At 36.9% G+C, this 25,265-nt stretch overlaps 1 protein-coding gene across 2 annotated transcripts; it reads left to right on the forward strand.

Annotated features, from left to right (window-relative positions):
• The first annotated feature begins 4,930 nt into the window (after positions 1-4,930).
• On the forward strand, positions 4,931-23,455 carry LOC131699045 (membrane-associated transporter protein-like). 2 transcript variants are annotated; one of them, XM_058994547.1, is made up of 7 exons: positions 4,931-5,544; positions 6,551-6,727; positions 9,460-9,815; positions 11,201-11,344; positions 11,463-11,586; positions 19,935-20,140; positions 23,197-23,455. In XM_058994547.1, the coding sequence occupies exons 1-7, from the start codon at positions 5,103-5,105 to the stop codon at positions 23,425-23,427; spliced, it is 1,680 nt and encodes a 559-aa protein (XP_058850530.1). In that variant the 5' UTR covers positions 4,931-5,102; the 3' UTR covers positions 23,428-23,455. The 2 variants fall into 2 exon arrangements, with proteins under 2 accessions (XP_058850530.1, XP_058850538.1); XM_058994555.1 differs by having other exon boundaries at positions 4,932-5,256.
• The last annotated feature ends 1,810 nt before the right edge of the window (positions 23,456-25,265 follow it).

The following is a 25,265-nucleotide window of genomic DNA, read 5'->3' on the forward strand; positions in this document are numbered from 1 at the left end:
GGCATGTTTTTCTATAAAGGGCTGTCAGTCAGTGTCTGCAGTTTTGATAGTGTTAAGAAGCCATTCATGTAAGATTTGCACTTTCAACATTTATGTACCAGTAAAGTGCCCCCAAAACATGAAAAGCGGTCCTTGTTTTCAGATCTCAAGGACTACACCACTATATGTAAATAACCTTAACATTTACATATGAATAGTTAATGATTCTGAAACTAAAGCTTTTGGAGGCCAGCTGCTGCATAACATTGGTTTAAAGTGTGAACTTGCTTCCTGAAAATGAATGCAGTGTACCAGTAGTAGTAATGTGTGAGAGTAAGAAAATGCAACCATACAGTACTGTTAGGCAGCATTCTGTAGTTTCATCATGCTTGAAATAGGTAGTTTTTTTCGTGATGTTAGGAATCTGTTTGTCCAAGATGTGTTTCCTCCAATGTGCAATTTGCACCATTTTAGTGAAAATAAACCTGAAATAAGATTTTCCCCAGAGGCCTCATGTAGGTACAAGCATATGAGTTCCTTACATATTTTGTAGCTATGCCTTGTAGGTACTTTTTTACGTTGGGTCAGAATACACACAGCTCAATCTACATTTTTAGACTGACTTGTTTTCCTGCGAGCACAACACACATGCTTTCAACGTTTCCCAAAAGACAACTTCAACAAGAAAGAAACCAATGACAAGATTGTTAGTGCCAAGAGTTTATGTTTTTTTTATGTATGTAATGTAAATGTGACAAAATCAATGAGAATTGAAGGTATTTTATGGTAAGTTGATTTCCCATAGTTTTGTACAAGTATTGCTGTGCCTCACTTTAAGAAAAAATGGTGCAAATTGCTACCTGAAGTAAGACCTTACTTTTCTTATTTTAAAATATTATTATTTGTTTATTTAGCAGACACCTTTATCCAAGGTGACTTGCAGAGACTAGGGTGTGTGAACTATGCAGCTGTAGAGTCACTTACAATTACGTCTCACCCGAAAGATGGAGCACAAGGAGGTTAAATGACTTGCTCAGGGTCACACAATGAGTCAGTGGCTGAGGTGGGATTTGAACCAGGGACCTCCTAGTTACAAGCCCTTTTCCTTAACCACTGGACCACACAGCCTCCTTATAACAAATACAAATCTGTATTGTTTTATTTCTGTTAAAATATTGCAAAAAATACAATTCCCTTTTCACAGCTTTTGTAAGACTGTATAAAGTTTGTTTGGATTGCACAGTAGGTTTGTTTTAGATCCCTCCAAACAGATGTTTTACAGAATAAAAAATACACAATAGCAGTAAAAAGCTAAGCATAAGATATCCAGCTGCCTGTTTTATTTTTCACGCAACACAAATAACAATCTTTGCAAAATATGACACAAAACGAATAAAATGCTATCATTTAAAATGTAATTTAAATAGTCATACTATATACAAAGAAGAATCCCTCTATTACTATCAAGTAAATCACTCCAATTTTCTAATAATGGAAATCATATTTGGTAAAATGCTCCCAGTTAAATTATAAATGGAGTCATGTATCAGACCCATATTTTCAACTTAATCAACAAATACTGTCCTCCATAACTTCAAATAAATAAACTTCCTTACTGTAGATGTTCCATAATCTTTCACCCAAAGTATCCCATGCCTTATCATATGGTGTCTTACCTTGACACGCTACTTAAGTTAACCTATGGAAGTTATTAATGTCTTTCAATATATCCATATTTGCATGACTGCTGTTATTTTACTATCTATTATCCTTTGCTTAACAAACCTTTTTTTTCTGGAAACCTGTTTGCTTGGGTGTTAAATAATAATGTTAGTGTGTGCTGCATGCTGATCATGTGATTTGTACCAGCAAAAACAGTTTACTGAAAAACTGGGATGACTTTGCTAAAGATGAATGAGACATTATATTAACTAAACACTCATTAAACAGAAGTGGTCATGTTTAAACAGCTGAAGGCCATGCAGAAACAGAAATGCTTGAGTCACTCATGTCTCATAATGACAACTGGTCAAATTAGAATTTGAAGGTCCACAGCGCACGACCAAAAGTCTAGGCAGAATTTAATTCTGGATATACACTGAGTGGTCCTACCCACTATTAACACTGTTTAAATTAAACCAGGTATGTCCAGTGCTGAAGATTTTGGCCACTGTCGTAAGCCTGTCTTTGGGTTTAATCTGTCATAGCCCACTTGCAATTGAAGCTGTGCTTCTGGTATTAATTTACCATTCCAGGAACACCTGGAAGAATGTCTTGATGTACACTTGGGTAAATGCAGCTACTGTGTTGAGAAAGAGCAGGATCCACAAGCACACATTATCTATTATCCCTTGTGAAGTCACTGAGACTGCTTTCTCATGATTGTTGCTGAATAGTTGCACAACTCACCTATATTTTACATAGTGCTAGAGGATGACATGTCATGTGACCACATAAAGTGCTCCCCCTTTATAATGCTGTAGTCAGGAGCCATAGTTAAGAGACCGTGCTGTTTGTGTTCCGCCTTATAATGAGAATACTTGTGTTAGTGTAATGGCATTATGGGGCAAATGGGAGCCATGACCGTACCGCCTTACAACCTGTACCACAGTATAAAGGTCTGCCTTATAAAGGGGGAGCGCTGTATATTGGAATACATTGGAAACTATGGGATTTTCTAATGTTGCTCTGAAATATCTTGGTCATTTATTGTAAAAAAAAAAAAAAGAAACAAGTACATTTGTGCCAGGTATCAAACGGGATAAATTATACTGCTTCTCATCCTAGCTGTTGAATTTCCTATTACTATAAAATTGTATTTCTCATGTGGTTCTTTAATAATTGTGATTTGCATACAATCATATCAAATAGCTCTGCATGATTGACTAAATGTGTTTTTTAGCCCTTGGTTAATTCATCTTTTGAGCGCATAGCTTTTTTTTATCAGCTGTGTCAGCATGATGCCAGAACACCAATGAAAAACAACAAAAAATATGTTTATCTGCTATGTTTGTCTTACAAAACTAAATATTTCATGCTGTGAACATCTTGCTCTAGTACCAAAAACTCATGCAGTTCAACTGGTGAAAGCATGCTGGTTTCAGAAACCCTGTTTTATCTCATTTACATCAGCAATCAACCTTTACAAATTTGAAGTGGTGCTGAGGAAATGGAATTTGCAATGGGTTACCTGGCAATGTTATGGATTATGAATCATCTTTTAAGACCGGACTTGATAATGTTTTGAGATCAACCAGCTATTCATTCAATTCAATTCAATTCATTTTATTTATATAGTGCCTTTCACACAACAGAATCGCAAAGCGCTTTATATGTCGGTTAAAACTGAAAGAAGTATGCAATATCAAGTAGTAAAATGTACAAAGTAATAATAATAATAATAATAATAATAATAATAATAATAATAATAATAATAATACATCAACAAACAATTGAAGAAAACAGGAAATGAATAAGAATCCTAAAACACAACAAAAAACTAAATAAAATAGATAAAAACAAGTATATATGTAAGTCAGGTAAAAAGGCTAAACTACAAAAGTAAGTCTTTAATCTTGATTTAAAAATACTGACCGAAGCAGCATCTGTAATAGACAAGGCCAATGAGTTCCACAATCTGGGGGCATTATAACTAAATGCACTTTCTCTTCTCCTTTTCAAATTTCCCTTTGAAAACCAGACAAGCATTGATGTGCTGAATGGCCTCCTCTCATTAGTACATTTTCTTATGTGCCTCTGTCCTTGTTTGATTGAATTGGTAGTGGCATAAAAATGGCACAAACTGCAAGATATTTTTTTTTACTATATACCTGTAGGTTTAAAATCAATTACACTTTAATATAAATTAACCTGTGACCAAGATCACTGCGTAAGACTGATGTAGTGTTAGAAAGTAGTACTTCATCAGAATGTGGTACATGTACAGAAACATGACCTGTGTAATGTCAGAAAGTGGTACGTTGTCAGATTTTGGTACACGTGCAATCAAATGCGATCTGATGGATGTTTTGCTGTCAAAAAGAGGTACATTTACTGTTAATTATACATATTTTTTTTGCAAACTTAAACTGGAAGCAGACAACCAATTTCTCTTAAAAGAAAAAACAATTCACGACGAACAAGGCAAAGAAGTCACCGCAAAGTTGCACAAGTAACAAAATGTACAAGACCCAATGTATTGATGATAAATATGTGCATACTATTTTCTATATGGTGAAAAAATATGATACATTACATTAAAAAAACAATTTAAAAGACTGGGAAATATGATCGATTATATTTTAAAAGAATAAAAGACTGAAAACAGCATAACTTACTATAACGTGTGCATTTCCCTACTTTCTTAGCGGTAGTTGTTTCGGCATGTGTAAGCAGCGCGGTGCGGTGCGGTGCATACCGCTTTTAAAGTGTACCTGAAAATAACACTATACCTGTACAGTGCCTGCTGCTTAAAGGTGTCTCTATCATTCAGTTGTATGGGAAATAAAAATGCATTTAGGGATATACTAGCAAGCTGGTAAGAGCTGTTAACGGGACTGCTTTATTCAGGTGACTTACTGTAGTTTAAGAAGATCAAGAATCGCTAAAATAAAAAGACATCTACTTTATACATACATATATATATATATATATATATATATATATATATATATATATATATATATATATATATATATATATATTTCAAACTTTCAGCCATTTATACCACAATGTAACTGTTTTACTTGGGTAATAAAGGTGTATAAATAAAATGTATGAGTTTCAATACAGTCTTTAATTATCCACGACCATTTTAGAATGGCAAAACTAAGAAAAGCAATTAAAAAAAAATAATAATAATACTGGTTGCCGCTTTAGCTACGGTCTCCGGGCGAAGTAAATCTTTATCACGTGTGAAGGATAATCCCTTACATAACACGTGACCTTCCACCCTTCAAAAAAAGAAAAATAAACTTTTCATTCATCCGATGAACTCCCCCGCCTTGACAAATTAGCTTTAAGGGCAAATGTGATCATGCACGCACTAAAGAAGAAAACTGTGTTTTGTTTCACTGTTCTTTTTGCCATATTCAGAGAAGTGGAACTAAGCAGGGGCTTCCATCATGACTCTCCAAACAGAAAAAGACTTTGCAAAACTATCCCAGACTGAGGTCCAAGTTACAGCCATGGATCTCTACACGGTGGATTGCCGTACAAAATTAGCTGAATCCACTGGGGACATTTTTTGTGTTGTGGAACCCCCAAGAAGATCGACAGGTAGACTGTTAATGCATAGTTTGGCGATGTTTGGAAGGGAATTTTGCTATGCAGTGGAAGCCGCGTTTGTTACCCCTGTACTGCTCAGTGTCGGACTCCCCAAAAGACTTTACAGTTTAGTGTGGCTTCTGAGCCCAATTCTGGGTTTCATTCTGCAGCCAGTAATTGGATCTGCCAGTGATTACTGCAAATCTAGTTGGGGCAGAAGAAGACCCTATATTATTACCCTGGGTATCATGATGTTGATAGGAATGACTATGTATCTTAATGGAGACGCCGTGATTTCAGGCAAGTAACTTATTTTGTAAAAGCTATAAAAATTCAGGAAAAAAAGCAAGTGAAATAAAACGTATTATATCCAGTGACATGTGAAAACTTATATAACGTCACAGATTTACAAATACTACAAGCAATGTGATGCTACCTCTGAATTTTGCAGGTTCGCTGTGACAAGGCAATTCAATTAAATTCGACTGTGGGTTAAGGCAAGAGACTACAACGAATACTTTAGTTTGGTATCAAACGTCAGTACTCATAGTAAAGTACGAGATGTACTGTATTTACAGTAAAGGTGGGCCGTAATAATAAAAAAAATAAAACATTGGGGTTTTCTACAGTGCAAAATAAATTGATGTCTGATTAATAATATCAATATTGCCTGTGCTTTCATATGAATTGTGAATAGTTATGTACTGTATTGTGGACTCGTTACTAACGGGATTCATGCAAAATCAGTGACATAACCTTACCAGCACAGGTGCAAATTTAGTGTTTATTTTCTTCTAATTAAACTAATTTAGTGTTTTATAATTTTTACAAACTAGCCTCATAATCATTTTTGCCATCAATCTTGGAAATGTACAAGCAAGCTCTTAATTTATTTGCAGTCTTGGTAATCTCTGTAGACTAGCATTGCCAGTAGTCATAAATACTGTACTAGGTTGGTAAAGAAGTAGCAAATGCATGCCTATTTTAAGTTGTTAAATAGTTTTCTGTTGTGGTAGGCCGACATTGATTTCTAGGCAGAACTTTGGTTCTTTTTTTGTTTAATACAATGGGACGTGATCTCCTGTATAACTCCCTTGTGGTAGTCCTCTAGATATGGCTGCATGTATTTATTGATGTCCTCTCTGGCAAAAGCAAGCCCATTTAAGATCAACATGGATTTTCTAAACAATGCACACAAGAGAAACACATTGATGAAATACCAGTATATATAGGGACATCAGGTAAACCACATTTCTGTACAATTATATCCAATGATGCTAATATGTCTTTTTTTTTTTTTCTTTAGCCATTGTAAGTGATAAAACTGTAAAGCAGACCTGGGCCATAGTGATCGTGATGTTGGGAGTGGTACTTTTTGACTTTGCAGCAGATTTTATTGATGGACCCATAAAGGCTTATCTGTTTGATGTTTGCTCTCATCAGGATAAAGAGCGGGGGCTTCATTACCATGCCCTTCTAACTGGTAAGCAGCTGTTTACTTTTTTAAACATCTAAACTGTATACCCCATCAACCGCTTTACTTTGTACATCTTCAATTAACATTTATTAGAAGTCACACCCCTAGTAGAACCTACAATTTGATTGATTTTTCTTCCTTGTGTTATTTTATTATGGATATGACTTGTAATAAGGGTTCAGTGGCTACCTGAAGAAAAAAAAGACCATTCATTGAAATCTTTTTATACAATCTTTTTGAGTCTCCTTTTCCTTTTGTATTTATTTTTCACATGTTCAATTAATCTGATATCCTACAGTATAATGGAAATGAATACATTACATTTGTGAAGAAAAGCTGGCAGCAGGTTCATTTGGAGATAGTGATTGGGAGACTTGTACAAAGGTTTCTTATCCTCTAGTTGGTCATGTGCTGGGATCATGTTTTTTTTTTTTTTTTCCCTGCAGGGTATTCAACTCCTGATTAGTTAACTTGGATAATACTTTTGAGGGTTTCATATGGTGTTACAGTATGGCATCTACTGCAGCTCTGGGGCACTTGTGATAATAATTTTTCTTCAAATGTCTTTGTTGATATTTATGATGTGAAAATGTGACTCTGTGAATGTTGACCACAGTGACCTACTTTATTTATGGTACTGATTTCACATTAACTGAGTTATTGAAGGCTAAATCTTGGGAATTAGTTGCAGGAATTTGATTGGGGGGAGGGGGAGAGAGAAACATGTCGCTGGATACAAATAATGGTAACGTCTGTGTTCATGGTACAGGCACCTGTGATATGTAATGTCTGGTAGATCTGCTGTCCCTGTTGTGATTTGCATACAGTATGTAAATCACAGAATACAGTGTTTCCCGACCAGTTCTTGCACACAGTGTGTTTTTGCCAGGTTAAAGGTTACGTTTACTTTCACTTGTGAAGCTATTGTGATGTTTTACAGTGTTGTTACGTTGCCATCTAGCCATGTACCGTAACAAAATGTCACCATGTAATCAATCCTGTATAAAGGAATTGAAATTAGAATCGGCATATTCTTATGCGATTTTAAATATGATTTTTTTTTCTTCTAATTGTTCTATTGGTGTCACTGGGATTCTTGAAATCGAGATTGGAAGTAACATACTCTTATAGAAGTTTGGGGTGCAATAACCATCAGAATGGTTTAACATTATTTGCCATACCAAGCAGCAGTGCTTGTTATCAGTAGCAGTATTGTTGTCCTTCTACTGTCCTGCGGTTCTTCAGAGTAGGAGAAACATGTGTAAATGATGTAGTCCCTAATATTTGAAATCCATAGTATTACCCCTTATCAGCTTCAGTATCACATTCACTGATACCCTTATTGTGCATTTTAACCTTTCAGTTGTAATGTGTTTTTCATAAATATGTTATTTTTACAATTAGCAAACATGTTCTGTTATTGGGATCTTGCATTCATTTTTATATAGCCTATTTATTTATTTATAGTGTCTTGGTATATTGCAAGCCACTGAGTATTGTATATGGAAATCAATGTAAAATTTTAAACAAATACAAAAATAAAATATAAACATGACTATACCCAAGTACAAAACCAAGTGAAAATGCTTAGATTCATGGCTGCCATCCCGAAATTAGTATTATTTTTCTTTCGGCTCAGGTAGCAGCAATGTTGCACCTGATTTGAAAAGTCAGCGGATGAATCTATTTATTCTAACTTGAGAGGTCCTGCAAGTTACAGACAGTAGCTGCACAGACTGCTAGGCTGTAGCCTGGCTGGTGTCACCTGCAACAATAAGATGAACGACTTCTACAGTGTGCGTAATGGCTGTGTTTCCCATTAAACATCAATGGCAATACATTATATATATATATAATACATAATTTTAATAGTTTGATATTCATGAAATGTCCTAGGCGTTATTGACTTCTTAACAAGACCAAGATACTGTAAACGGTCTCAAAGCATTTGCCTTTTTCAAATGATGTATTTGTTATAATAAGATTTTACACAGATGTCCTACCAGTATGCGATGTAACAAACTGCATGCAAATAAAACAAACCTATATCACAACAGTTTAGAGGCCATTGCATGACTTAAAACAAAAATAAATCTGGTTAAGAATTTTAATGACATGATCTAGTCCAGAAATCCTGACGCAGTAAGCCATGCAGCATTGACAAACAGAAGGAATGCCTTTAAACCAAATCAAGAAAATGCCCTAAAACCAATTTAGGCCCATTTTAATGAGCTGAACAGAAGTGGATATAAATATCACTGTCGGTTTTTATAATTTAATTTGTCCCTTTGTGTACCAAGGTTATGAAAACCAATAGCCTAACAGTATACGTGAGACTATTATAAAATGTACTGCAGTACACCACAGTAAAAGCAAAGTGTTGTAGAACACAGTAAAAATTATATTGAAAACCTGGCAATGCACAGGCAACCACTGAAAGTCTGGTAAAGCATTGTAAAAAAATATGGTTAACAATAAAAAGAGCAAATTCATAGTAAATGTATGATAAACTATAAAATGTATCATGGTAATTTTTTTTTTTTTTTTTTTTTAAAGGGATGTTTTTTCTGATGTGTGGTGTTTTTTTTTTTTTTTTTTTTTAAAGGTATCTTTTCTGAAAGTCTTTCTAAACACTTATTACTTGACATATAGCATTTGCTATAGTCAGAATGACAAAGATTCTGGAAAATTAAAGGTGTTTTTTATGTATTTATTTTGTTTATTCTTCCCCCTTTAAGGTCTAGGCGGTGCTCTTGGATACTTTATTGGTGCTATGGACTGGGGACACACAGCCCTGGGGACTCTGCTGGGGTCGGAATATCAAGTTATCTACTTCTTTTCAGCCGTGATATTGGTGGTATTTCTGATTGTGCACCTGTTTAGCATCCCAGAAGTTCCGCTGGGGAAAGAAGACTCTCTGAGTAAAGAGTCTGACACATCCTTACTTTTAAAGCCCAACGTCCACAGTAATGGTTATGGAGCTGTGGTCAAAATGCCAAATGGTAACCATGAGCCAGACATACGGCCCAGGTCTTTCTCGGCACTGAGCGAAGCCAATTCCATTACACCCAGCGTTAAACAGCCAAACCAAGAGGTAACTTGTTTTGTATTAACATTTCATATACATTTCTGGGAGTTTTGTTTTCCAAAAATGTTTGGGTTTGTTACTGCTTGACTATGAAATCTGCTTGGTCAAATATGTTAATGTCTGTTTCATGCAGAAGTATTTAAGTATTCACCAGAGCCTATTAGAAGCAATGTGGTGAAGCACTGTTGGGTAACACACATTAAAGGAAGGGGACCCTTTTTGACTGCTGCAGTACTGGTTAAGTCTCTTTCATTAATCAGTCAGTAATTGAATGAAAATTAGTTTTTCAAACATGAAAAATAATGGACTTCCTGGAGTACAAGATAGGTTTCAGGTCATTATTTTACTAGGTCTGCATTCTTTAATGCAGAGTTTTGCAATGCTGTAGTGATGTAAAATGAGCCTTTGTATGTTCTCTGGACCCTGGCATGCTTGTTGTATAATTAATAAAGACAGACAGCCATGCTAATAATACAAAATAAGTTTGGAGAACTGTTGGGCTAAACCTCCTTTCTTTCTACAGAGTAGCTCAAAGTAGTACTGTATGGTGATCTTATTCACTTCAATTTCTGCTAATATAATCAAACAGGATCTCGCATGTTGGGTTGAACGTCATTAAACAGAACACAAGGCTGCTCAGCTGAGTCCACGGGTATATTCTGGGAAATAGGCACCCATCCCGACTACTGAATTGAACTGCGTTCAGTCATTGAATCAACTTAACTAAAAGTGCTGGGCTGTGCTTTTGTTTATGCTGCTACATTCTGGTATAGTTCTGACTCTCAATCTATAAGTGGGTTACTAAGTGCTTCATAACCACCTGGATTGTATGAAATTAATTGTCTTGGTTTTTGTAAAGCATTGGTGTAGCTTTTTTCTGTTATATTAAAGAAAATGGGTTATTAAGATTTCTTAATCAGTGTGTGTGTTTATTAACTGACAGTGTTGAGTATTGAGACAGATTATCAACTTGGGTGGGGCATCTATTTCCTATTTTACAACCAAGGCTAAACGTTTAACCGTAAAATGTCCTGTTTGACTGGGAAATATGCATAGACTGCATATGCATATTCTGATAGCCTTTCACATACCATCGTACATCTGATAAGTTCAGGCAAAGGGAAGATTTCATATAGACTGTGTTGGCTGCATCAGAGATGACGGAGTAACTGAAATGGAATGGATTGTCGCACACAGGTGAAACAGGTGAAATTACCCGAACCTGTACAAGTACATTCCAGGCTAATCGAAAGGATTTGCAGTCTAGCTGTTAATTAAAGTGGTGCCCAAAAAGTGAAAACCCCATGATGGTCAATTCCATTTCATATTTTCTGTTGTAGAGGGCACCTGCTTTATCTGCTTCTTGAAGTGTGTCTCTTATTGTTTGCCAGGTTCAGAGGCGGATGACCCTGAAGTCCCTTATGACAGCTGTGTTAAGTATGCCTGCTCACTATCGCTGTCTCTGTGTCAGTCACCTCATTGGATGGACCGCCTTTCTCTGCAATATGCTCTTCTTTACTGATTTTATGGGCCAGGTAATGCAACTGTTACTATTTTTAATTGATAAAAGAATAACTAAAAAAAAATGAATTGATTAAACTCATTGTGTGATTTATTTATTAAATCAATTTTATGTATGTTTTAACATTTCAGATAGTGTATAAAGGAGACCCTTATGCTGAACATAATTCAACAGCGTACCAAACCTACGAAAGGGGGGTAGAGATTGGATGTTGGGGCATGTGCATCAATGCTATTTCTTCTGCCTTGTACTCATGTAAGTAATGCCTTCTATTCAGCATCATAGTTTACCCTAATGTGTGTGTCTTTCACAGAGGGAACCTAAGAAGTGCACAAGGCGAGCACTAGCCTTGTTAAGTTACCCTCTTTTACACTGGTTGGGATTAACATCCCCTAAACTAACCTACTGTTGTTGCTCCCGAAGTCCCGGCCTCCCAGGGTCTTTACGACAGTCCTGGCTGGGCAGAGCCTTCACAAGCACCGTGTTGCAGTTGAAGGGTTCCGTAGTATTTATCCTGCGGCGAGGACACACTCCTCCTCGATGTAAACAAAAGCACCTGTCTGTAGCATGGCACTGCAGTAGCCTTGAGCTGTGTTCAGGCTCCCCAGGCTCGCCCCCCAGCCAATCTGGACCTGATCAATTGGTTGCCTAGCAACACGTCTCCTGTTCTGCAGCCCAGCTGCACACATCCAAGCAGGAACCAGCGACCGAGTCCTCCCTGTCACAGCCCTATATTTAGATATTTAGAAGGTTACATTTTTTATTCTGCAGCTAGAAAATGGAGGGGATTAAAGGAAAGGCAATTAGCACACTGCTGAATATGGTTAGCCACATCTTAACATTTAAAAAATACCTTAATATATGGTAGATATCCTTAAATAATTTTGGGATATCTGAAATTGTATTTAAGATTAACAATAAAGTGGAAGTGATCTTGAGATGCAGTATGTGAAATGCATTTTTAAGATATCTCGGATGGAAAGCCGTATGTATACTTTTCTTAAGCCAAAGTTTAATTTAGAGATATATGAAAATGCATTTAAAAAAATGTCAAAATAAACTAAGTAATTTTGAGATCTGGAAATGTATTACAGATATCTAAATGTATTTTAAGATACCTGAAATGCAATTGAGAGATCTCCTAAATAATCTTTGGGCTTCCCATACTTGAAAGCAGTAGAGAGTTATAACTACTGACCAAGAACAACTACACTCAGACTCTCGGATCTGTGATAACATTCTGGTATAACCTACAGGCTCAGCTTTTTTTCACTCTGTCAAAAAAAGCTAGTATACTGTGAAACACAGTCAATGTTCTCTGATAAAGTTGTAAATCTTTGTCAAACTGTTTTTATAAGCATGTTATGCTTCTTATTTGTCTCCATGCTATAATCAGTTAATGTGTAAGGTTTAGCAATTATATAAAACAATTTATAGGGAGGAGTGCCATTAATAAACCCTCAAGCTATCACTCTAGGTGGCTTTCTTATACACCACAATGTATTCACTCTTAGTCTATACAATTGTGAAAGTGAGTTCACCTGTGTACACCATTTCATGAAGTGAATCCCCGTCATTATCTCCTGTCATTGGAGGCTGTTTTTTTTCTTCTGTATTTCATTGTTAACAAAGCAAAACTGTGTACTAGTATGAGCTATGGATACAAATTATTTCTTCTAAACTTTTTTCTTTTTTAAAAGAGTAGCTACATTCCTAATTATTCAAACTTTTGCTGTAAACATTGTTTACAACTGGCAAAGTATTATGTCAATCAAATTTGGTCGACATGGCAGCCAGTGAAAACTGTAAATAATGAGGCGAAACCAATGACTGAACAGGAATTCACTTTCTTAAAAACAATTGGATATACTACGTGTGGTTTTATTTAGTGTACTGTATGGTGGCATTCTGTTATGTGCTGTATGAATTATAATAGAACTGACCAGTCAACCGAACACCCCACTTTTAGCCAGAAGTATGCAGTCACTCAACCATGCTGTACAATGCAACCAGGTCATGAAGGCAACATTACTATACCAACAATTGTATCCATACAAAGGTGAGGTAGATTTCAAAGCAAGTACTGTCAATTTTTCTCGAACATGTTCATTTTTAACAAAGCGGTTGAATGACTGAGCAAGCTTCATGTATTTGTTCAAAATAAAAACAAGCACTATGTTAACCCAGGTTTCCTGGATGTTTAAATCTGTGTTTTTGTTAGTTACAATTTCAGTGGTACGTTAAATGAAGCACTTTTTCCATGTGTAGCACTGTCCAGGTTTTAAAGCCTTTCAAATCATAGCAATATGAGTATGCATTACTGTGCTGTATCTTTGTATTATTCGCCAGATTAAAGCTGTAGATAGCAGGTGTACGCATTTATTAAAACCACTGAAAACTCATTCAGAGTTACAAATATATTAGACTTACGAACAGCATCCTTTCCCAAGGGGTGTATGTGTGTGTGTTACGGCTGCGAAGCGATTAAAAAAAAATCCTGATTTAAAAAATGTAATCTCGGTTTATCTTGGTTTTAATTACATATTTAATTGCTACAATTACGGCATCCATCTCATTCAAATTTGTTTCATTACTGAAATTATTATTACTATTCATATTTATTAACATCATCCAAAAAAAACAGTGCATCATAAAAACCCTGTTTTTTTATTTCTGGATTCATATTGTTGGCCCCTTTATGGTTTTATATTTATTTACACAGTACTATAAAGAAAACTCCCATTTGTTGTTCAATTGTTTGAACCAACTGTTCAATCACAACTGAGTCAGTTTATTACTCTCCTTGCTGCAGTTCAAATTAAACTGTATATTCTTATCAGTTTCCTTTTAAAAGGGTGTTCAATAATAATTTTTAACCTGAAAATGTCTAAGTAAAACAAAGCATTTGCTGAGTAACGGTTATATTGTTGTGTGTCTTACTGTGAAATGTGCATATCGATGATAACAATGTTCCCTTTAGTGCTTTGTAATAGAGTGTTCCTACGTAATTGATTTACTTGAAGAGGATTTTTTCCTACTTCTCTTCTGTTTAAAAACACCACAAAGTTACAAGGTGGGAGAAAAAACAAGGTTGGAGAAAAAAAGCAAGTGGCATATTTGGAGCCATGCTGTCCATTAGCTGCAGTTTATTTCAGACAAATATCGCATTATGTTATTACGTTGAGTGTAAGGCCGCTAACCCACTGAGATTGTTGAGAAATGTCGCTGTTTTGAATGGTTTAAATATATATATATATATATAAACTTGAACTGAAGTGGACTGCTATCATTTTCTTTTAAAGCTGTAACATAGGCATTGCTGTTTCTATATATAGATGGGAAATAAGTGTATTTATTGAAACAGATCGATAACTTGTCACACCTTTTTCCCTTTCAGTGCCGAGTTATCTGGAGTTTACTGTATTTCATGCTTTTTTGTTTAATTCGAGAAAATAAAGATCTATGAACACCAATAAGATAGCCTACGTGGCTAGAATTTTTTTTTCATTTAGTTCGTACTGGAACAGAATGAACTCAGCCATTTGGAACTTTCGGAACCAGAACTGAAAATTCCAGTTTGGTTTGAAGCTGAACCGGATGGGAAAAAAATCTGGATCAAATTCGTAGTCAAGACAGGGGGCTGGCTATATATATATATAAAAATGATTGAGAGATATATATATATAGATAGATTTTATTATATATATATAATAAATATATATATATATATATATATATATATATATATATATATATATATATATATATATATATATATATATATATATATATATATAATAAAATCTATCTATATATATATATCTCTCAATCATTTTTTCTTTTACATAGCGCCTTTTCATAGTGGACTACCATCACAAAGCGCTTTACAGGATGCAGTAACAAAAAGAAAAGCCATAATACTTTAAATACAGAGAAATGCATAATACATGCCATACAGAAAAAAAAAACACAGTGGATAATACATGATAGTAGCATAATACATGAAATAGTAGCAGCAACACCACAGATATCAGGCTTAAAGAGCATGGAAAGCAAGAGAGAACAGGCGGGTCTTGAGAGTTCATTTAAAGCGAGCAACGGTGGGAGCATCATGCACCAAAGCTGGGAGAGAGTTCCAGAGAGTTGGAGCCATGAAGCTATACGAGCGTTCTCCAAGTGTGGTGCACTTTTGCTTGGGGATAACAAGCATGCCAGAATCAGAGGACCTCAGCTTGCGGACAGGGACATAGCAGGTCCTTTGTGATGAAGGGCATTGAAGGTGAGCAGGAGAGTTTTGAAAGTAATCCTGACCTTTACAGGTAGCCAGTGCAGGTGGGCAAGACGGGGGGGGGGGGGGGGGGGGTGATGTGATCACGTTTTTTTACGTCTGGTAAGGATCCTGGCAACAACATTCTGAACTAGCTGCAGTCGGTTTATGGTGCATGCCGGGAAACCACCATATAGAAAGTTGCAGTAGTCGAGTCAAGAGGAGACAAATGCATGACAAATTATCTCCACATCCGGGAGGGAAAGGCAGGGAGATGTGGGCATCAAAGGAGAGCTGCTGTCAAGAAGTACACCAAGTCTTCGTACTGTGGGGGAAGGCAGCAGCAGACAGTTTCCGAAGTTCAGGGCAGCTATATATAGATTCTTAAGTTGAGTTTTAGATCCTATTAGGAGTTCAGATTTGCTAGTGTTCAGTTGAAGAAAATTGGCAGACATCAAGGCCTCGATGTCTTGAATGCAAGCCGAGAGCCAGACCATGGCAGAGGGGCTTCCAGGGTCAAGTTTTAAGTCGAGCTGGGTGTCGTCAGCATAGGAGTGAAACATGAGGCTGTGTTGGTGGATGAGGTGACCCAAGGGAAGCATGTAGATATTGAAGATAAGGGGCCTAAGAACAGATCCTTGGGGCAACACCACAAGTGACTGGGTTTGCGACGATACTGCATCCAGCATTAAAAACAGACTGCATGCATCTGGATATGGTAAGAGGACATCCAGGAGAGACAGGTTCCAGAGATCCCAGAATACTTCAGAAGAATGCCATGATCTATGGTGTCAAAAGCAGCTGTTCGCTCAAGGAAGACAAGCACAGAGGGAGCAGCAGCATCAGCATTAAGCAGGAGATCATTGACAATCCGGAGCAGAGCAGTTTCAGTACTGTGATGCGGCCGGAAGCCAGACTGTAGAGATTGAAGCAGATTGTTATCTGTAAGATGTTTCATCAACTGACTGGCTACAGCCCTTTTGAGAGTTTTGGAGAGAAAAGGGAGATCGGGCAAGCTTAAGGGCAACAGGAACCGAGCCAGGGACAATTTCAGAGTGTGCATAATGGAAGGAGCAAGATCAGAAGCACAGAGACAGTAGTTGATTTCAACAGTAAGCCAGAGACACCAGCAATGGAGCAGTGTGGAGTAGTGGTTAGGGCTCTGGACTCTTATTATTTGGGACTGTCTGTTCTTGTTATATACCCCGTGCTGTACACATTGGTGTGTACTACCGGGGAACTGTTGTTTGGTCGTCAGACCTGGAAATACAATAAAAACATTTCTAAAAACTGGATTACAATTCTTTCTGTCTGCTTCTTTCACAAACTGCATCACACCTGCACCTGTCTACAATAAACCACTTTGCCACAGGCCTCTAGTAGCCATTGGGAGGGATTTGGGAAAGATCCTCACTCCACCTGTCCTAGCTCTAACTGCCACATCTCAGACTGCCCTTGGACGTGTGGCCCTTGGACGGCTGGTGCTTAGAACGGCTGTATACTTAACACACGTTTTTAATCAGCCTCCCAATTCATAAGAACATAAGAAAGTTTACAAACGAGAGGAGGCCATTCGTCCCATCTTGCTCGTTTGGTTGTTAGTAGCTTATTGATCCCAGAATCTCATCAAGCAGCTTCTTGAAGGATCCCAGGGTGTCAGCTTCAACAACATTACAGGGGAGTTGGTTCCAGACCCTCACAGTACCTCCTATTTTCTGTTCTGAATGCAGCTTTATCTAATCTCCATTTGTGACCCTTGGTCCTTGTTTCTTTTTTCAGGTCGAAAAAGTCCCTTGGGTCGACATTGTCAATACCTTTTAGAATTCTGAATGCTTGAATCAGATTGCCTCATTGTCTTCTTTGTACAAGACTCAATAGATTCAATTCTTTAAGCCTGTCTGCATATGACTTGCCTTTTAAACCCGGAATAGTTGTGGTCGCTCTTCTTTGCACTCTTCTAGAGCAGCAGTACCCTTTTTGTAACGAGGTGTCCAGAACTGAATACAATATTGTAGATGAGGTCTTACTAATGCATTGTAAAGTTTTAACATTACTTCCCTTGATTTAAATTCAACACTTTTCACAATATATCCGAGCATCTTGTTGGCCTTTCTTATAGCTTCCCCACATTGTCTAGATGAAGACATTTCTGAGTCAACATAAACTCCTACCTTACACTTTTCTCTTTTAAATGTCATTTGCCATGTGTCTGCCCAGTTCTGAATGCTGTCTAGATCATTTTGAATGAGCTTTGCTGCTGCAACAGTTTTTGACACTCCTCCTATTTTTGTGTCGTCTGCAAATTTAACAAGTCTGCTTACTATACCAAAAATGTAAGCGGTTAATGTAGATTAGGAATAGCAGAGGACCTAATACTGTTCCCTATGGTACACCACTGGTTACTTCGCTCCATTCTGAGGTTTCTCCTTTAATCAGTACTTTCTGTTTTCTACATGTTAACCACTCCCTAATCTATGTGCATGCATTTCCTTGAATCCCTACTGCGTTCAGTTTGAGAATTAATCTTTTATGCGGGACTTTGTCAAAAGCTTTCTGGAAATCTAAATAAACAATGTCATATGCTTTGCAATTATCCATTGTCGATGTTGCATCCTCAAAAAAGTCAAGCAGTTTAGTTAGACACGATCTCCCTTTCCTAAAACTATGCTGACTGTCTCCCAGGGTACTGTTACCATATAGTTAATTTTCCATTTAGGATCTTGTTATAGTTTCCATAAGTTTACATATAATAGAAGTCTGGCTTATTGGTCCGTAGTTACCTGGTTCGGTTTTGTCTCCCTTTTTGTGGATCGGTATTACGTCTGTAATTCTCCAGTCTGTCGGTAGAGCCCCTGTGTCAAGAGACTGTTGCATGATCTTGGTTAGCAGTTTGTAAATAACTTCTTTCATTTCTTTGAGTACTATTGGGAGGATCTCATCTGGCCCAGGGGAATTCTAAATTTACTATTCTTAAGTGCAGTCTGGTTAGCTTAGCAAGCAAAGATTTAAACTATTCAAATTAACTGTAATTCACTTACCTATTTCAGTATTATTTTCGCCAACGGTTGGAAACACACACGTCTCTGCAGTACACTCACAACAAACTCTATGAACACCAATACAATAGCCTCCCTTGCTAGAAAAAAATAGAAATGAAATTAATAAATTAATTTGTGATAAAATATGATGTTCAATATATCCATCAATAGGTAGTATAGCCCTCTGAAAATGTTTGCTTAAGTCAGGTTGCATCTGTACACGGCTCCCAGCTACATAAGGCATGTTCTTGTCAGGATGAAGCTCCATCTAAAATGAATACATATTGTAAGCAGCTTCTGTGGGAGTTGCCTTTTTGGATTATGTACAACTGGATTTAAATCATTGTGTCATGCAGATAAATACAATGGAAGTGTGTCGCCACATTAAAGTGATTGTAACAAAGAAAATAATTCAATAACTGTTACCTGTCCTGTAACCACAGGTATATAACTTTTCAATTCTGCAGTTGTTTTTTTTTTTTTTTTTTGGTAAATAACATATCTGGTACTAATTAAGTAAATGTCATGTATACTTAAGCACTATTGTGAATGGAGTCCACCCAACATTGCTGCTCTTGTACCCTGATATCTATTGCTGCATTCAAGATGATACTTCACCCATCCACTGCACCACTGTTTCTGTGCAAATGGTTAGAGAAGCATTACTGAGACTTTCAGACATGTTCTGTGTCCACCGCAGTCTTTGGATCTCAATCAAAGCTTGTTTGGGATGAGTTTGAATGAGAGATTTGTCATCTCAATCCTCTGCCACTCTCTGTGCCAATTGTGGGAAATATTAATTGTAGAATGTCTTTAAAATCAGGTCAAGGCTGTGGTCATGCAAATGGCAGTCCAACCCACTGTTAGGTTGAGGTTCTAATAAAGAGGCTAGGGAGTGTATCTAGCAAATGGAAGTGCAGAACAAGTCAGATTTATGAAATTATTGTGTTAGCTACAACCCCTTCAATTATTTTTTTTTATAGGCTTGAAATTTCATGTAACATAAAGGTTAATACCTATATTTATATTTTTCTATTTTTGAAGATGTTGTGGAAGTAAAAAAAGTGAAAAAAGCACAGACTGTACCATTTGCAAGGGACACATTTGAGAGAAGACTGCTTCTTTAATTGTGAACCCCTAAGCCTATGAATCGGATTGCATTTTTGGCTTTTGATGTTACAGAGAATTTGCTAACAAACATGACTTCTGATGCCTTTTTATGTTATGACACAGTAAACGACCGTGCTAGGAGCTACAACATATTTTAAGTGCTATTTTCTTTTAATGGTTCTTTTCAGATATCCAGCAGTTACTTTTACCCTACATAGGATTAAAAGGACTCTACTTCACTGGCTACTTCCTCTTTGGCCTGGGAACTGGTTTGATTGGACTCTTCCCCAATGTGTACTCTACTCTGACTCTGTGCACTGTTTTTGGTGTGATGTCCAGCACTCTCTATACCATACCCTATAATTTGATATCCGAGTATCACCAAGAGGCCGAGGTAAGTAGGTCAGAAAATTAGTGTCTGGCAGATAGGATCTCCAGTAAAGCAGGCTGCAAGCCAGGTAAAGGCAATTGATTGAAAAAGTAGAATTCCATATTGGACTAACAGCACCCAGAACCACTCGGATTAAATATATAGTAAGGTAAATACAAAAAAGTAAATATATCTGAAACAGTGTTCCAGATATAAGCAAAAATGTGTGACAAAGACAGATGGATGAACAGACAGACAGATACCTCAATATATTTCCAGAATCTGGTACTCTTAACAACATATGCAAAGTAATGTTTATCCCAAGAGACAAGACATTTGGATCACAGATCTCCAGATTTATACAAACAGCAAACATGTAGGAGAGCTACAGATTGACAGGTGTATAGACAGACAGAATCTGATACCCCCTCTAACTTATGCTAAATGTCATGAAACTTGTTTTCAAGTTTATTAAGATGCGCGGTTCTCCAGATTTACGGAAGAATGTGTGAAGTGTTACGTACAGATGGATAATGGCTCCACTAAATCCACTTCGTAGGGGATTTCACCCCTAGTGAGGGATAATAACATTTGAAGCCACTTGCTCTTTAAAACAGGGAAAAGACACTCCTCATATAATAGCTATGCTACCATGACACATTAAGTGTCCTTAGAGATCATTCCTCAACTTCCTTTCAGATTTTATCATATTACCAGTCACTATTGCTCCTTTATTATCCCCTGGGGGGATGCATATCCACAGGATTATGAGTATGTACATAGATCACACCTTATGTCCCCAAACTAATATTTAGGACAACAGGAAGTCAAGATTATGCCATGCTACTTTCTATTGTATCCAGTTGGAAAATTAGGAAAGAATAATTCCAGACCATTTTTTATTATTATTATTTTGGAAAACAAGGTTTAGCAGTCTGCTCTCCTAGTAAAACTCTTTGTTGATCTAATTGTTTTCCAATAAATACATACATTTTAACTATATATATATATATATATATATATATATATATATATATATATATATATATACAGTGCCTTGCGGAAGTATTCGGCCCCCTTGAACTTTGCGACCTTTTGCCACATTTCAGGCTTCAAACATAAAGATATGAAACTGTAATTTTTTGTGAAGAATCAACAACAAGTGGGACACAATCATGAAGTGGAACGAAATTTATTGGATATTTCAAACTTTTTTAACAAATAAAAAACTGAAAAATTGGGCGTGCAAAATTATTCAGCCCCTTTACTTTCAGTGCAGCAAACTCTCTCCAGAAGTTCAGTGAGGATCTCTGAATGATCCAATGTTGACCTAAATGACTAATGATGATAAATAGAATCCACCTGTGTGTAATCAAGTCTCCGTATAAATGCACCTGCACTGTGATAGTCTCAGAGGTCCGTTTAAAGCGCAGAGAGCATCATGAAGAACAAGGAACACAGCAGGCAGGTCCGAGATACTGTTGTGGAGAAGTTTAAAGCCGGATTTAGATACAAAAAGATTTCCCAAGCTTTAAACATCCCAAGGAGCACTGTGCAAGCGATAATATTGAAATGGAAGGAGTTTCAGACCACTGCAAATCTACCAAGACCTGGCCGTCCCTCTAAACTTTCAGCTCATACAAGGAGAAGACTGATCAGAGATGCAGCCAAGAGGCCATGATCACTCTGAATGAACTGCAGAGATCTACAGCTGAGGTGGGAGACTCTGTCCATAGGACAACAATCAGTCGTATACTGCACAAATCTGGCCTTTATGGAAGAGTGGCAAGAAGAAAGCCATTTCTTAAAGATATCCATAAAAAGTGTCGTTTACAGTTTGCCACAAGCCACCTGGGAGACACACCAAACATGTGGAAGAAGGTGCACTGGTCAGATGAAACCAAAATCGAACTTTTTGGCAACAATGCAAAACGTTATGTTTGGCGTAAAAGCAACACAGCTCATCACCCTGAACACACCATCTCCACTGTCAAACATGGTGGTGGCAGCATCATGGTTTGGGCCTGCTTTTCTTCAGCAGGGACAGGGGAGATGGTTACAATTGATGGGAAGATGGATGGAGCCAAATACAGGACCATTCTGGAAGAAAACCTGATGGAGTGTGCAAAAGACCTGAGACTGGGACGGAGATTTGTCTTCCAACAAGACAATGATCCAAAACATAAAGCAAAATCTACAATGGAATGGTTCACAAATAAACATATGCAGGTGTTAGAATGGCCAAGTCAAAGTCCAGACCTGAATCCAATCGAGAATCTGTGGAAAGAACTGAAAACTGCTGTTCACAAATGCTCTCCATCCAACCTCACTGAGCTCGAGCTGTTTTGCAAGGAGGAATGGGCAAAAATTTCAGTCTCTCGATGTGCAAAACTGATAGAGACATACCCCAAGCGACTTACAGCTGTAATCGCAGCAAAAGGTGGCGCTACAAAGTATTAACTTAAGGGGGCTGAATAATTTTGCACGCCCAATTTTTCAGTTTTTTATTTGTTAAAAAAGTTTGAAATATCCAATAAATTTCGTTCCACTTCATGATTGTGTCCCACAAAAAATTACAGTTTCATATCTTTATGTTTGAAGCCTGAAATGTGGCAAAAGGTCGCAAAGTTCAAGGGGGCCGAATACTTTCGCAAGGCACTGTATATATATATATATATATATATATATATATATATATATATATATAATATACAGTATATAACATTTTCCATTAACACCATGTTGGTCTTTTTTTTCGTTTTCAGGCCCGGTAGGAAATTTGGGGACTCGGTACAGAATTGTTTAATGTTCTGATTTGCTGTGAATCATGTCTTCAAAAAGCTATTAAAGGCTATTCAGTTTATTTTAAAGCATTTTGAATGTGTAATATAATCTGGACCCTGTGGCTGGGGTCAAAATAGGGAGAATGAAAATGGTGGTGCCACAGACAAGACGCAGTGGCAAAGTCACAAAATTGTGACACTTGACCTTGCAAACAGACCCAGTACAGTTTCCCCCTCCCCCCTCTCGTCGGCACTGCCCATTTTGATGTGCCTAAAGCGCTCCTTTTTTTCTATCAGTTGCAGAGAATGCAGGAGGGGAAGCCATTGGAGGACAACAGGGGCAAAGGCATAGACTGTGCTGCCCTTACCTGTATGGTCCAGTTGGCTCAGATCATTGTGGGAGCAGGACTGGGAGCACTGGTGAACCTGGCTGGCAGTGTGGTGGTTATTGTGATCTGTGCCTCTGCCGTGTCCTTGATAGGCTGTCTCTTTGTTGCTCTCTTTGTCAGATATGTGAAATATAAATAAACATTTTTGTATTTCCTGCAATGATCAATGTGTTGTCTGTCATCTGTTACCACTGATATCACGGCAGTAACTTTTCACAAAACAACCTGGTAAAAAGTCGGATAAAATCAAGATCCAGAGCCTGTGTTAAAAGCAGTTAAAACTCAAGTTTCTAAGTACTGTGAAGGTCAAATCCAGGACCTCAACGCCAGTTGAGTGATTTATTTAAACATTGAGCCCTGAATCCAGTGTAAAGGCAAAGGTCAGTTTTAATAATATATCACTAGAAAGAAATATCTTGGTTGCAGGAAGAAGTACTTAAATTATTCTTCCAAGTAGTAACCTTAAAATAATTTGATTCTTCTCCTGAATATTTCATTTTGCCTTTGCACTTCAAAAAATGGCTTCAAACTGGATATGCAGCTGTGTTTTATCATTCTCTTGTTTAAACATACAATTTTAGACACACCTTTTTAGAGGTTGTCCGGTTGCTGCAGTGCCTTCATATAGTTGACTGTGAATCCTGCTGCAAATGCATAAAAAGAAAATGAAAACTCTACCTTTGCGATCACAGAAACAGTGAATCAAAAAATGTGTTTTATCAGGAGCTTTTACATTGCCATACCTCCCTGACACTTCAGACCTTCACAGAAATGTCAAGTTATTCTGGTGTGGTCATACGCTTGGGTGATCCAGCCACTGCTGACAGGTAATATTACTATCCCCATGTTCACTTCAACTTCAATAACTGCTGCAGTTGTTATGCAGACCCCAGGTAACATGTTGGGTCCTGATTTACATGACTGCTGGGTGCTTGAACTTCAGGTTCTTTAATATTATCTCAGGTAAATCTTTGCAGCCTTCTTCGAAAAAAGGGTTTTCTAAAAGATCAAATATTCAACTTTTGATATCGCATGTAATGTCTTCAAATTCTGATGGTTCCTTTAACTCTTACATTAGAGTGGCAGCCAAACATTGAACATGGGACACATTTCAATGACTTACTCTTCGAGGATTTTCTTTTCTTTTTGGCTCCCAATTATGTAAATCTCTTCATGTAGAAGGACAAGCAAGTTTTTATTTATGATTGTTCTAAAGAATGTGCTGTTCCCTTACATTTTATCCAGTGGTGTTACATAGATGATTATTTTTTTTTTTTTGGACTGGAGCAGAATTGCTATTCAATGTTTATTTAAATATTTTATCAATATCTACACAACCATTACATTTAAGTAATTCTAGATTCCACGTTCTAGATACGACATGTAAATTGTCTGTCACAGATGCTTACAACAATCTTTTGAAGGAAACTGATGGAAATTCTTTTTTTTTATCTGCTCAGAGCTTCTACTCAACTCCTACGAAGAGAAATGTGCCATATGGTCAATATTTACGACAGACGTATTTGTCATAGTAATGGCGACTCAGGATAAATCTGGTGATTTGGTAACAAATTCAAGGATAGAGGTTACAAAGCACAATGGATCCAATCTGCTAGTGATAACGCTAGACTTATGAAAAGAGAGAATCTTCTTAATAATTTATCCTCACATAAATAAATCAACACAATTTTATAGGTACCTATACCACTTGTTCTAATAAAATAAAGGCTGGCACATTATATTGTTAGATCCCAAACTTGGTTCTGCATTTAAAACTCCACCATAGTTTGTTTTTAAAAGATCCATTAGTTTGAACGATTAATTGGTGTGCTCCGATTTAATATTTAAACCATGGCATATCCAGTCTTTGCTTCCTAACGGTAGTTACAGATGTGGTCACTGTTAACATTGCAACAATACTAATAATTTTTTTTTTTACCTTAAAAGTGACAAAAGTTATCCTATAAGAATTTTTAC

This window comes from Acipenser ruthenus, chromosome 2, assembly GCF_902713425.1.
Source record: "Acipenser ruthenus chromosome 2, fAciRut3.2 maternal haplotype, whole genome shotgun sequence".
Lineage (NCBI taxonomy): Eukaryota > Metazoa > Chordata > Actinopteri > Acipenseriformes > Acipenseridae > Acipenser > Acipenser ruthenus.